This window comes from Saccostrea cucullata, unplaced genomic scaffold (genome assembly GCF_032062105.1).
Source record: "Saccostrea cucullata isolate Sc308-1 unplaced genomic scaffold, CSIRO_AGI_Scuc_v1 ctg5991, whole genome shotgun sequence".
NCBI classification, from domain to species: Eukaryota; Metazoa; Mollusca; class Bivalvia; order Ostreida; family Ostreidae; genus Saccostrea; species Saccostrea cuccullata.
Genome location: NW_026929280.1, coordinates 6,751 through 21,210, shown reverse-complemented (window position 1 = coordinate 21,210; position 14,460 = coordinate 6,751). Strand labels below are relative to the sequence as shown.

Below are 14,460 nucleotides of genomic sequence, written 5' to 3'. Positions count from 1 at the left end.
AAGTTGACATGGTAACATTGGTCCAACGTTGGCATAACGTTGTTCCCCCAACGCCAACCATACAACCTTTTACCAGTGCTGGCCCAACATAGTCATGCTATCTGGGAAAGTTGTTTTAGATGATTAATAGTTGCTTTGAATACCGTACAAACGCTTTGACGTTAGCATGTACATAAAACATTTTCTGATAATATTGAGAGGTAAAATAATATTGCACACCTTCTCCTGCTGTCATAAACCAAGGACCTATATATATACTACCTGATAAAACTATGTACACGTATATCACGTGAAAAAAAACTCAATGTTTTATCGACACGATAGCACAGGTCTACGTCTTTTTGAACAATGGTTTAGGCCCATGTATTATAAGTTGATATAAGGCTTATAATTATAAAGCAAATTGTGTAAATGTGAGCATAGAAATGAAAGATTATACATCATTTTAGATATTTCTTTCACAAATCTCAAAAAAGAATTGAAAATAAGTTTCCGAGGGACAATTCAAGTTGCCCTTTATTTTCAACACAGCTGGATACTTGTAGTAGCCCACAATGCATTGCGGCTCATTCAGCAGTAGGTAAAGTAAACAGATAGCTAATTTACATGCAAATTTATTCTGACGTCAGAAAATCTAGTGGTCTCAACAGCTGTTAAATGCAAATTAAATATTTATTGGTAGTTTCTTAAGAAAGGTCTTGCCACAAGTATTACATACGTGAAGTATCTGAAAGCCCTTGCCCGAATCGTACAAAAGTTATGGCCAAGGTTTAATTTTTTAAAAAGTAGGTCAAACTCCAAGGTCAAAGGGTCAAAGTTCTTTCAATGAAAGGTCTTGCAACAAGTATTACATATGTGAAGTATTAAAGCCCTTGCCCAACTCATTCAAAAATTATGGCCAAGGTTAAAGTTTTTAAAAAGTAGGTCAAACGTCAAGGTCAAGGTCAAAAAGTCAAAGTTGTTGGTATCCAATGGAAGACCTCCTCACAAGGATTACATATGTGAAGTATGAAAGCCCTAGCCCTTACCGTTCAAAAGTTATGGCCAAGGTTAATGTTTTTTCATAAGTACAGAAATTTCCAAGGTCAAGGTCAAAGAGTAAATGTTGTTGGTATTTAATGAAAGGTCTTGCCACAAAGAATACATATGTGAAATATGAAAGCCCTAGTATCTACCGTTCAATAGTTATCGCCAAAGTACTACAGTAAAAGTTTGGAATTTTTGTGTAAAAGTCTGTCAAACTCCAAGATCAAAAGGTCAAATTTGGTGGTACCCAAAGAAAGGTCTTGTCACTAGGAATACACATGTGAAATATAAAAGTCATAGTTCCACCTAATCAAAGTTATGAGCAATGTTAAAGTTTTTTGTGACGGACGGATGGACAGACGAATGAGATTTAATGTCCCCTCGCTTTCGCGAAAGCGGGGGACAAAAATATTCTGCCTATAGATAGTTTTCGACTTAGCAAGAGTTATTTCCCGTTGGTCCCCATATTGGAGGTCCAAATGCTCATATTCCTTCATTGTTCAACTAATTTTAAATTTTTATATTTGCTCTTTTAAATTAGGAATCATTATTTCTCTGAAGTATATAAATTTTTGGAAGTCTCCTTTATTTGAAAAAAAAATTAATAAAGATTTTCCACCAAATATTTCTGCTACATCCTCTCAAACTTGGTAAGACAAAGAGGGAAAATTACCTAGTCGACCTCCAATATGACGGCCAACGGGAGGTAACTTTTGCTAAATTTTGGCCAGTCGAAAACTATCTATACAAGAGGCCCACAGGCATTATAAATCACCTGAGTATGATGCAACAACTTTCCTACAATTGAACTGGGTTTGTGTTTTAATTAAAAAGCCATGTCATTCACAATTTGATTGATTGATTGATTGTACGCTGTTTAACGTCCATTTTGAGAATTTTTTACTCATATGAAGACGCCACCACTTGCCGGTGGAGAGCTAAAAAATATGTCCTTTACTCGGCACTCAGTGCCATTGAGCAGTGAGGGATCTTTTTTGTGCCAGTACCCACTGCAACATGGGGTCTGGGTTTATGCGGTCTCATCTGAAGGACCAGTCTCCATGTCCCACAGTGGGATTCAAACCCGCGACAGAAGGATTGACTTCTTACCACGCAACTCTAAAACAGACACTCTAACCACTGCGCCACGTGGGCAACCACTCACAATTTGAAAGAGGCACCATTGCTCAATATAACTATACACTTAGCATACTTTAATTACTTAATACTTAGAGGCAGAGAAGGAACAAACATTTAGAGGCACAGGGCCCTCACTCTTCTGATAAATTGTACAACCTATTTGAAGCCTCTAAGTATCCTGAGTGTACATTAAGATAAAGCCTTCAGATTCAAAAAGTTAGTCATCATGACCTACATTTCAGATATAACACTCCGAGAAAAACCCAAGATGATTCTAAACCAATTAGTACCTAAGACTAGTTCATAGTGACCTACTAAGAGGAGGTCATGATGACCTACTTATCTACCTTTCAGTTCACATACTACGAGGACCCAAAATGCAACTGACAGAGTTTGACGATTCTAAGCCAATTAATACCTAAAATGTTTAATCATAACCAAATAATTACCAAAGTAGGTCACAATGACCTACTTTTCAGTTGACATACTTTGTGGACCCAAGATGCATCAACAGACAAAGTTTAATGATTCTACGCCAATAAGTATAAAGAATTTAAATAAAGAAAAAAATATCTAACCAGATCACAGAGACCTACTTTTCAATTGACATACTACATGCACCCAAGATACATCAACCAACAAAGTTTGATGACTCTAAACAGATAAGTACCCGAAAATATCTTAATATAGCCATAAAATCCCAGAAGTAGGTCAGAATTAGCTACATTTAAGTTGACATACACCGAGGACATAAGCTGTATCAACTGACAAAGTTTGATAATTCTTAACCAGATTAGTATTGTTATATTTAAATAAGGTAATAAAATATTTAAAGGTACTTGGACACAGATTTGAAGTTAATTTTTTCTCTATAATATTACTACTTATATATTTTAATAGCATTTCACACAAAAAATAAATTAAGAATCTTATTTCATTTAAAAGTTATTAAAATTTTTAATTTTTTGGCGGGTTTGATTGACACATCCTTGCACTTTCACAAATTTTAACTTTATTCTTAATCCTTAGGAAAAGTGGCAATCTTGTTGTGTATTAATGAAAAATATTAATACTATAGTCCAGAAAATTCAGAGTAGACATGTTAGAAAGCAAAACAAACACACAATAAATTGACAGTCCGTGCAGTTGAGGTGAACAGACTTTGGCATTTGAACGTACCCAGTGAATCGTAAACATTAAACAATAACAGAGCTGTGTCCTGTTTACAAAAACTGTGTACATAACACGAGTGTGCTCGATTTGCTAAACTCTGTACACAACGGAATGACGATACTCGTGAAGGAGTTTTGCTTTCTAACATTTTTTCTCTGAATAAAATAATTTTTCTGCATTGAAGTTTTAATATTTCTCATTAATACACAACAAGTTTGCCACTTTTCCTAAGGATTAAGAATAAAGTAAAAATTTGCGAAAGTGCAAGGATGTGTCAATCCATCGTCGCAAACCACGGCCAAAATGTACGATCCTCTCCCATTCTGGCCGTCGTTGAACGAGGAGAGAATTCTTTGTAGCTCATTAAAATATTGACCAACGCGAGTAAAGCATAGTCGGAAGATGAACTTTATCGCGACCTTTCAATATCCAATCGCAGTAAAGGAAATATTTCTTGTATACTGTTGACGTCAGTTGTGATTTCAATTACGATGGAAACAAAACTTGCCACTGACTGAATATGACGTCATAATAGAGAGGCGTAAATATTCAAGATTACGACACTTTTTGTGATCAAGCAGCCACGGGTAGGAGAGAGCTATATGCGGACTCCGGACCGTGGCTTGAGACGATGGTGTCAATCAAACCCGCCAAAAAAATTAAAGTTTTAATAACTTTTAAATGAAATAAGATTTTTAAAGTACCTTTAAAAACCTACTTTTCAGTCAACAAACTCTGATGTCTGGTGTTTAGTACCTAAAGTCAAAATGGCAATTCAAAACGGCAGACATCTAATTTTCTAATTATACCTTATTAATGTTGTTCAGATATAAGAAATAATGTGTGAATAGGTTACTGAACATATTGCATCTAAAAGAAATGATACAAGAACACTAATTCAGTTGTTTAAATTTGAAAGCTGTATTAATTAGCTCAAGGTGGCAATTCAAAATGTCAAACACTCGAATTTCACAAAATACTCAAACTGCTTATAATTCTGACCCGTTTTGCAGAAAATAAAATAAAACAAACTACAGTTTACTTATCTAAATTAATAGAATAATGTTTAAAAAAAATATTGAATAAAACTTTGAAGACACTGTTGTTAATTATAACTTATGATTTTTATGACATGGATCTTTGTTTTATGACTTCTTTTATTAAGGCAAACTTTTGACGACATCCACCAAGAACTTTTACCTATTTATATTCCAGTTTTTTATTAATGTTGAATTCAGAAGACCCAAATATAAATCAATTTGTCTTTCTTAACAATATACATGCAGAAAATCTACAAAACAAATAATTTTCTTATTACTAGTCTAAGTTCACTTCAGTTTGTCATAACAGTGAATTAAGATACTGATGTCAAAAAGGATGAACATGTATGATACAAGCTTACATTTTTAAAACTTCATGGACTGACCCAAAGAAGGAGATGTACCAGTTTATATTGACTATGGACTGGTTTCAACAACCCCTTGCTTTTGAGTTTTGACTATTCTTTCTACTCTGTACACAAAAACGATACAAATCTTGAATAATTGATAGTGTATTAAACCCCATCAAGCTTCCACACAAAAACAAGTGGCATGTTATCTAAGTATTTTAATTTCAATAACACTAAAAACATGTTTCTATAACAACAAAAATAACACTATGGTGTACAAAGTGTAAAAAATACATGTATGACTCGTCAATGAATTTAACATTCATAAATTCAGATACAAAATCTTTTTAATCACTGCAAGAACCTCGTAATATTTATATAAAAAGTAAGTTTTTGTGTCAGTATACATTGTAGGAATTTTTTTCTGTGCAAGAAAATGAAAAAAAAACAAACTAATCATCAAAACAAACTTATTTCTTTTAAAGCTTATACAAACTCTATCAAAAATAACAGTTGAGCAACTAAATGGAAGTAGGATGCAACATAACAGAAAGAATGCCATTCTTGTATTGGGGAATTAACACTTACAAAAACACTATTTCAGGCAAAGGGAAGTAACTCATATCACATCACTATTTAATAGTGAACTCGTTTCCAAAGTCATGTTTAGTATTAATCGTGAAGCCTTGACATTGTGAAGACCATACCAATAAAGTATAAATACAAACCTAGTTTATCCAGCATTATATTCAAAGAATACAACATCAACTACAGTCAAACCTTGTTACTTCAAACTCATTGTGTACAATATTTATCAGATAATGTAGGATTCAAGATATTGAGAATAAAATACATCAAGAGACGTTTGGGAGTTCCAACTCACTTTAGACATATCCATGGATGTTCAAGATACAAAAGTTCAATTGTGTTAAATTTTAACCTCCTCAAAATCTTGCTGACCCTCGTACAATGGCACGGTATATGACAGGTGTTCAAAATAGTTTATAATGTCAATCATAATTTGTACACAAAAGGTCTAGAGTATCTACACACATTTTTTTCTCTTTATAACTAAACATTTTGAGAAAATGTCTGTAAACAAATACCAGATAATATTAATATCACAGATATTGGAAACGAGAAACTGCTCAGAACTACAGTGCAATGCATTTACAAATTCTTGTATCACATTCAAGTACTTGGAAGATTACAATAGGTTTTTACATCTGACTAAAGCAAAATAATTTTAATCTCTTACATAATTTTAGAAGTTTAATTTAAAAAAAAAATCCAGTGATAGAAAAACTATGCATGATGAACAGAATATCTGCAGTCTTAATTTCACTGTATTATACTGTTAAAGTGTAAATTTCTTGCAGAAAATATTTTTTAAGAATTCTTTTACGGTATATAAAACTTTTTTTAATAGATAGTGTATACAATGTAAGGATAAATATATATCTGTAAAATACACACACTACTTCTTTTCCAGTTTAGTGCAACTGGAATCATAAAAATATTTATAATGAATTCCGTTTTTCGTTTTATTATAATTGCATCATTTCACTCAAACTGAATATTTTTCTTACTTTATATTTAAAAAGAAAAAAATGTTTTTTTTTTTTTAAAAATTGCTATTCAAATAACATGTAGCAAAATGGTAAAGAAGATGACATCATTCTAGTAACGCTGCTTTAATATTTTCTGAAAAATTCCAGGAATATTACCAAGAAACTCCTTTTTTTAAAGAATGTGAATTCTTGTAATACAATCTATTATATTTTGTAGCCAACAAAATTATGCCTAATGAAACAATTATTTAAGAGTTATATTAAGCAGGACAATGTAGCTATGAGACACTGAAATGAATGCCTTAGCAATGGACATTGCTGCTGACTTTGGAAAAAATACCCACAGACACCCCACAGACACACAAGCAGGTCAATTCTTAACTCTCACACTTTTATATGTCAAAGTTTCTGCAAGTAAATGTAACCATCAAGTCACAGTGATTGTCTAAACCAATATGGTAGATAAATTGATCAGCTGTTCATGTATAATTGATGACTAGTGTCCATTCTGGAATTCAGTGTTAGACAGTGGTTACTCTATAAAAGAGCCACCGCCACACAGTCGTGAGACGTATTCCCTGAGACGGTTAGTTTGTGTTTTGAGCTCACTTGGGACTTCTTCATCCTTGGAATGCATGGTACTCACTACCAGAATGACCTAATTCCTTGGCAAATCTGCAACAACAAAATTTCAATTTCTTTTTCAACATTTTATATAAAATCAATTTATCTCTATACTAAGTGAAATATTAATATTTTTTCTGTCATGACCTTTAAGTTGGAAATAACCTCAATCTCTGTCACATACTAAATACATGTATATTTCAAAAGAGAGTAATGAAGATGTGAAGATATATAAACTGTATATAAAAGTTTTAACCAGTTTTGTGACCGTTTTGATAGAAAGGCACTTTTCATAGAGATCCCTATGTGTTCATTTGTCAAATGGCCCAAAATAAGGGACAACTCTATAAATATCAGACTTACTGAGTAACTAGATTAGTAAACGGAGTGGGACCACAGGCACATATAAGTAGACTGGACTGATTTTTCTCTTGAGGTAATGAGGTCTTCATAAGATCTAGAGTTATCCTTCCTGTTCTACCATGCCAGCTGTCACTGGCCTCAGACAGAATGTACTCAACGGAAAATCTGTACAGAAACAAAAAAAGATACATCAACTAGTAAGCAGTTGTTTGCCATCACTAACTGTTGAATAATCATTGTTTATTGGTGATCAATGTTCCTGGATTTCAAAGGTCACCCTTTTCCACAAACTTGAATCCCTAATTATCCTTGCAAATGATTTATCAATGGATATGTTCAATGAATTTTCTATATACCAGTATACAAGTTACCCAAGAAATTATATTCCTATAAACCAGTAAAATTTTGATGCATAGGAACATTTTACCCCCCCCCCCTTCTTCTCCTGAATTGAAATGACTCTACAGTAGTATTTATAAGGTCTTTATTGACAATAGTCACATGTGAACATTAAAAGTCCTGGCAAATTCATTTCCTTGACAACACTATCATACAGTTGAAATGACCAGAACCATTCAATTCAATTGAACTGATTCAGATCACAAGTCAAAGTTAAACATTTACAAACTACTCAAATTGATTCTTCTTTCAATTCAATAACAAGTTAAGATCTATCCTTTTCATTTGAAATAATAAAGTTACAAAAACATTTAACAAACCTATCATGCTTCTCCGCTAAAGACTGTAGCTGGTCATACCACAGAATGTCTTCTTCCTTCTTATTGAAAAATAATAACTTAACATTTCTGAAAGAAAGAAAACATTGGCTAAACATTATATTCAATTTAAAGAGAAACATGAAAATGAGTTTAGAAAATGTACAAGAAACACATAAAAAAAATTTTATTTACAAAGTGGATTTTGGCCATTGTTACTTGTATTAATCTTTTATACAGTGTTTTACTTACACTAATGACTTAGGGTCCTCTATACAGTGGCTTATGATGCGAACCATTGGTGTAAAACCTGTTCCTGCAGCAAACATCACTAAATCCTGACACATAGACAGACGCTGCTCATCAAAGTCCCCAGTAAATGTACTGACCTCTACAAGGTCACCTGTAAGAAGGTCAAAGTGCAAATTTGTTTCAGATACAGCAAATGTGCCTACTGTTTAAGTACCGGTAAACAGGGCACCCAAATAACATTATGTAAGGCCCATCTGTATCACAAAATAAGCCACAGTTTTTACTTATATCCCATTTAAATTTAAGAAAACATTTTTTTAAAATTCAATATTCAAGAATTCAAACTTGAATTGTGTAAATGTACAATAATATCATTTGAAATCAATTTTTAAGAGAAACAAATGACTTTAGAATGAATGAATGATTGCAAGTTGTATTACATCCTGTATGAGAATTTTTCAGTCATAAAGAGACATTAGATATCAATTCTTTCAGATGGAAAGCCATGTATAGTAAACCTACCTGTACTAAGGGAATCAATCCAGGGAGTGAGTGCACCCCCTTTATAGATCTTGATCATCAGGTAGAGGACTCGACCGTCCTTGACCCTTCTATCCTGCTCCCCGGTCAAGGTTGGTAAAACAGCTGTATAACTCCTAACCACCTCCATTCCTAAAACATGCAAAATATTGCCTTAGAATGAAAAAAAAATCAAACTCAAAAAAACAACTGAAAAATTATTCATGTTTTTAAACATTTGCTCCAATCATCCAAGGATCATTTTGCTGACACAGAAAAATCTGTTTCTGAACATACACCTTTAAATGCCTGGATTAACTTCATTGACTATGGTACTACCACTGTGCAAAGCAGAAGAGGGTGTACATAGGCTTGCCCAATCCTTATTGTGTTATCCAATAAAATATGTTTTAAGTAAATGGCTGCATTAAAATATCTTGAAATCCATTTTCCTGATGCCTAGACTGTGTCTTGTGTTTACCTGAGACTTTATGCTTGATGTGGACATGGTATCCAATAGGTACACACATTCTGCTTCCAGTAGGAAGTGACAGACATAACAACTTGGAATCATGGGTAACTTGAGATACAGAGACAACAGTACATGTCCTGTAATCTATTTCTGGAATAAAAGAACTTCTGAACATAAAAAGTCTTTCCTTTAAGTGCCAAAAACCAGATTTATTTTTAACACATTAATTTTATAGATTCCTCATATTATCTAAAATTCTTCATAAACCAGAAGTCTCTGTCGAGACTGTAGCTCTACTGGTAGTAAAGTAGCAGTTAAGACTTAAAAACTTTACAAAAGCAATACATGTATATCTCTTTTCCCCCTAATGCATTACATCCTTTACCCCCTGATGCCACCATTTGACGCTATGCCCCATTTCCCTGATGCCACCATTTGACGCATACACACAACAACCCTAAATTAGCTCTGTGATTTCCCCTGTTTCTAAATAAATTCAGCTCTAAATGATAGCCAATCATGTGTATTACACATTAGGTAATGTTACTATAATTAGTGAAGTCACAGCTTCGTGTGAATTCACTTGAGATTTACCTGTGTGAAAACAATGGCACCCAGTCTGTTTACAAGAAGAAATTGGGCCTTGTCACAAGCAAAATTCAGCCTTAATATTGCATTTTATGTAACATACCTTGGATTGTATTAGCATTCACAATGTTTTTACATCAGTTCTAAAGTTGAATTTAATAGAAATAAAATTTTACAATGAAAATTAGAGGAAGAACATCATAGAATCTTTAACAAGAACAACAATGGTGGCCACAGATTTCCCATGCATTTTATGAGTACTAAATAATCTACTTTCAGCATTTTTTTTCATTAGGGCATTGATTTAGATAAAAAGATGTATTAATTTATTTTTCACAAGACTTTTGCAAGAAGTGCTCAACTAAATATATAAAATATTTATAAACATGCTTGCTTGAACATTATTGTGAAGTTTAGTTGGCTCAAGTCTAAGATAATTACCTATCATTATTAATCTATCTTAATTAATATTAAACAAAAAATAATGAGCCTTTTAATTGGTTTGGTATTATATTTTAAGTTGACTGGTATATTTTATAGAAAATTTCTCTCATAGAAAGGACAATATGATGATTAGTTGTGAAAAATTCATTTTACCTGGTTTCACCTATATATTGTTAATTGTAGATTAATTATTCTTAGAAAATTATATGACAATACTTAAGTTCAATCCATTCCCCAAACATTGATATATAATATGTGACACTTTGATGATGTTTAGGTACTTAATTAGCATGTTCTAAATGTAATGGTCAGTCATTTCAAGTCAGTCAAAATGGCTTCAGGGGGCAGTCAGATAAACACTCTAGGGAAATCGCAAGTGCGTCAAATGGTGGCAACAGGGGGAAAAGAGATATAGAATAATGATCCTTGATTAAATCTCTTTTTGAGGCAAGATTGCAATAAGACAACAACTGGAGGAGTAGCTTTTAATAAAATTTTACAGAATTTTCACTTTAAATTACTATGGCAACATAAATCAGCAAAATCAAAAACACAAAACTGATTATTATGTATCTCAGTGTAGTTTGCTTGTGTGCCAAGTTATATTAAAATCAGACCAAAACTGTAGGACTTTGAGTGTATTTCAAAAAATTTCTATTTTTGGTAACCACGGAAAAACCATGCATCGAAATCAAAAACCGATACAAAGAGTTATGTATCTTAGTGTAGTCTACTTGTGTGCCAAGTTATATTGAAATCAGACTTAAACTGTAGGAGAAGTAGCATTTTGAATGATTTTCACAAAAATTTCTATTTTTAGTAACCATGGCAACACCGTTCATCAAAATCAAAAACTGATGTACAGAATTATGTATCTTAGTGTAGTCTAGTTGTGTGCCAAAATATATTGAAATCAAACTAAAACCGTAGGAGAAGTAGCATTTTGAATGTTTTTAAAAGAATTTCTATTTTTAGTAACCACGTCAACAGCGTTCATCGAAATCAAAAACCGATACACTGAATTATGTATCTTAGTGTAGTCTACATGTGTGCCAAGTTATATTGAAATCAGACTTAAACTGTAGGAGAAGTAGCATTTTGAATGATTTTCACAAAAATTTCTATTTTTAGTAACCATGGCAACACCGTTTATCGAAATCAAAAACCGATATATAGAATTATGTATCTTAGTGTAGTCTACTTGTGTGCCAAGTTATATTGAAATCAGACTTAAACTGTAGGAGAAGTAGCATTTTGAATGATTTTCACAAAAACTTCTATTTTTAGTAACCACGGCAACACCGTTTATCGAAATCAAAAACCGATATATAGAATTATGTATCTTGGTGTAGTCTACTTGTGTGCCAAGTTACATTGAAATCAAACTAAAACTGTAGGAGGAGTAGCGTTTTGAAAAATTGTTTACAGACGGACAGACAGACAGACGGACGGACAACGGACGCATTACTATCGCATAAGCTCTTCTGGTCTCTGACCAGTAGAGCTAAAAATTGCATACATGGCACTAACTTTATTTTTTTTTCAACCTTCTTCGAACAGTCTTAGAGATATTGGATGTTTAAACTTGGTTTTTTTTTTTGAGATACAGACAAATGGACGAATGGAAAATACTAGCAATGGGTAATCTTCTGTCAAACCTAGAGAGTTCCATACCTTGGTTTTTGACTTTGACCACTTTGTTGTGTTTCTCCAGGTGTCTGCCCAGGTTTGACCACTGCTGGTCAGGTTTCTCTTTTGAGAGTACAATTTCTGTTTTTCCTGTGTCCTTGATGACCGTGACTGAACAATAAAACATAAAATACAGTATCTCCCAGATATAGCAAATACAGGCATCCAAGATACCTGTGTATCAAAATTTAAGCAAAATAGGCACTTCAATGGAACATTATTTTTTTTGAAAAATGCAAGCTTTTTGTCAATATTCATTGTAACATTAAAATGATTTCCAGGCATTTAGTTCTGTTAGAACATTTTTATTAAATTCAAATATTACTGAAAATCAAATGCATTATATGTACATGCAATTAATTATTATACAAAATTTTTGTGAAACTTCTGTGCAAAAACTAAACACTAATGGTGTATGACGATGTTTGGAAATACTTTATGTAACTTTATGTAACTGTTACATAAGTCAACACAAATTATCACTCACGAGAGTCTCCTGTCAATATAAAAATCTACCCAACACAGCAATAAATCAAACACACACAGTCCCCAGCTGACATAAAGTTATGCAATTCTATCGAGAAACCCCAAGTACCATAAAAATGAACAAATACGGCTGAGCAGAAAAAAGTAATAAAAGAGCTATTTGGAATGGATATGTTTATCTTAAATAAAATAAAAATAACTTCAATCACTAAAGTTAAAACATACATACCTTCATAGTTTAATGATATTGCCTCTGCAAGTTCTATAATGGACAAAAAAATAAATGTCATCTTAAAATCAATTTGTTATAAAATACCTCATGAATGTTGCAAAGACTGTATTTACTTTTAACTATATATGGACACAATATCAAAGAAATTCAGTACAACTTAATGGGCTATTTATGGTTCAGCTTAACAGCTTTTGATTTTTTTTTCTGAACTAAAAAGAATCTACAATAAAATGCAAAACACATCACATTAATTTATGCAGAAGCAGATGCATTTGACAAAATGTTACTGTCTGTACACACATCTCAGTGATTAACATAATTTTCCTTATTTTTTAACTAAAAAATAGCACAAGTACTTAAAGCTAACCACCGACATGTGGCATTTGACCTAACTTTGCCATTATGCTTAGTGTTCACACGGAAGTATGCAAAGAAATTTAATGTGCAGTAAACCAATTCGAATTAAACTAATTCGCATTAAAGTCTCCGTGTAAACGCGATTCAAATTGAATTCTCAGTATGAACAGGGTAAAAATTTCATTCCAATTTAAGACAACTCTAACCCCAAAGGTCCAAACTTTGGAATTATTGAAAAATGAATGGTTCTATTATGGTTCTTAATAAGAATTTATTATAGGTTTTATCTCCATGATTTGAAAATAATACATGAAAATTTTCTCACCTATATGTAAATAGTAAATATAATCTTCTATGTAGAGTGAGGCTAGGAATTTGTTATCACAATAGTCTATAACCACAAAATCTGACTTCATGGACTTCCATTTTGTATACACCACTAAAGTCACTGTAGTCTTTGTTTGGAACCAATCAAACCTGTTCACAAAAATGTAAGTACTTCAATCATGGATATCATAGTTTAATTGATATTTCCCCTAGGCACTACAAACTTTATTTTTTACTTTTCATATGCAAACGTTTACTTCAATACTCAAACTGACTTTATAAAAAATCTTCATTGCTATGGAGTGTACATCTTTCTGACTACCTGACCTAGGTATATTGTTTTAAGTTACACCATTACATACTTAGGAACTGCTGGTACTTGCGGTACTTTCATTGATGGAGGAGGCATGGGCCCTGTAAAGATAAAAGAATTGCTGTGTATTTATTACAACCAGGCAGGAATTTTAACAGTTACTTTACTTAAATATTTTTTTCTTTCATAAAACTCTTAAAAGCCATTATTTACCATTTTTGCATATTTAAAAATATTATTATAAAATTAGGGACTCTTTCGGTGGCAAAAAATACTCTCAGTACTCACCATTCTTTGAATCTGTAGTAAGGGATTTTCCAACAGAGTCTGGAAAAGAACAAAGAATGTTATTCAAGGGTTATGATATTTTTATTTGTAAAATACAAGTACTTTAAATAAGAACAGCCCAATACAACACTTCAAATGAAACTGACTTTATTTTCTCTATTGTCTCCAAATGCAAGTATTATTATCATGGTCTAAGACCCAATCTGGATTTCGGTGACATTGTGAATTTAATTAAACAAATGTCAGTACATTATCTCAAGGAAAAACTCAAAGTTATCTTATGTACAAGCACAGTGCAGTCCGGTTATTATGATGTTCATTTTTTCACAGTAAAATATTGTAATACCAAGGGCAACGTAATTAAAGTTCCCAATAAAAACATTGTTTTGAAAGCTGATGTTATTAGTTAAAGTATATTATTTTGTGAGTTGACCAAAATCTTGTTAACATCATTTAGCAAAAATTTTTAATAATATAGTATACACTTATC

At 32.4% G+C, this 14,460-nt stretch overlaps 1 protein-coding gene across 1 annotated transcript; it reads right to left on the bottom strand.

Annotated features, from left to right (window-relative positions):
• Window positions 1-4,932: 4,932 nt before the first annotated feature.
• Window positions 4,933-14,040, bottom strand: LOC134280292 (cytochrome b5 reductase 4-like; the record flags this gene model as incomplete). The annotated part of the gene is made up of 11 exons (XM_062762695.1): window positions 4,933-6,975; window positions 7,288-7,452; window positions 8,007-8,093; window positions 8,256-8,406; window positions 8,778-8,927; window positions 9,256-9,396; window positions 11,953-12,078; window positions 12,683-12,715; window positions 13,368-13,519; window positions 13,732-13,783; window positions 13,971-14,040. Coding segments are annotated over 11 exons (1,182 nt in total), but the record flags the coding sequence as incomplete, so codon positions are not given.
• Between the last annotated feature and the right edge of the window lie 420 nt (window positions 14,041-14,460).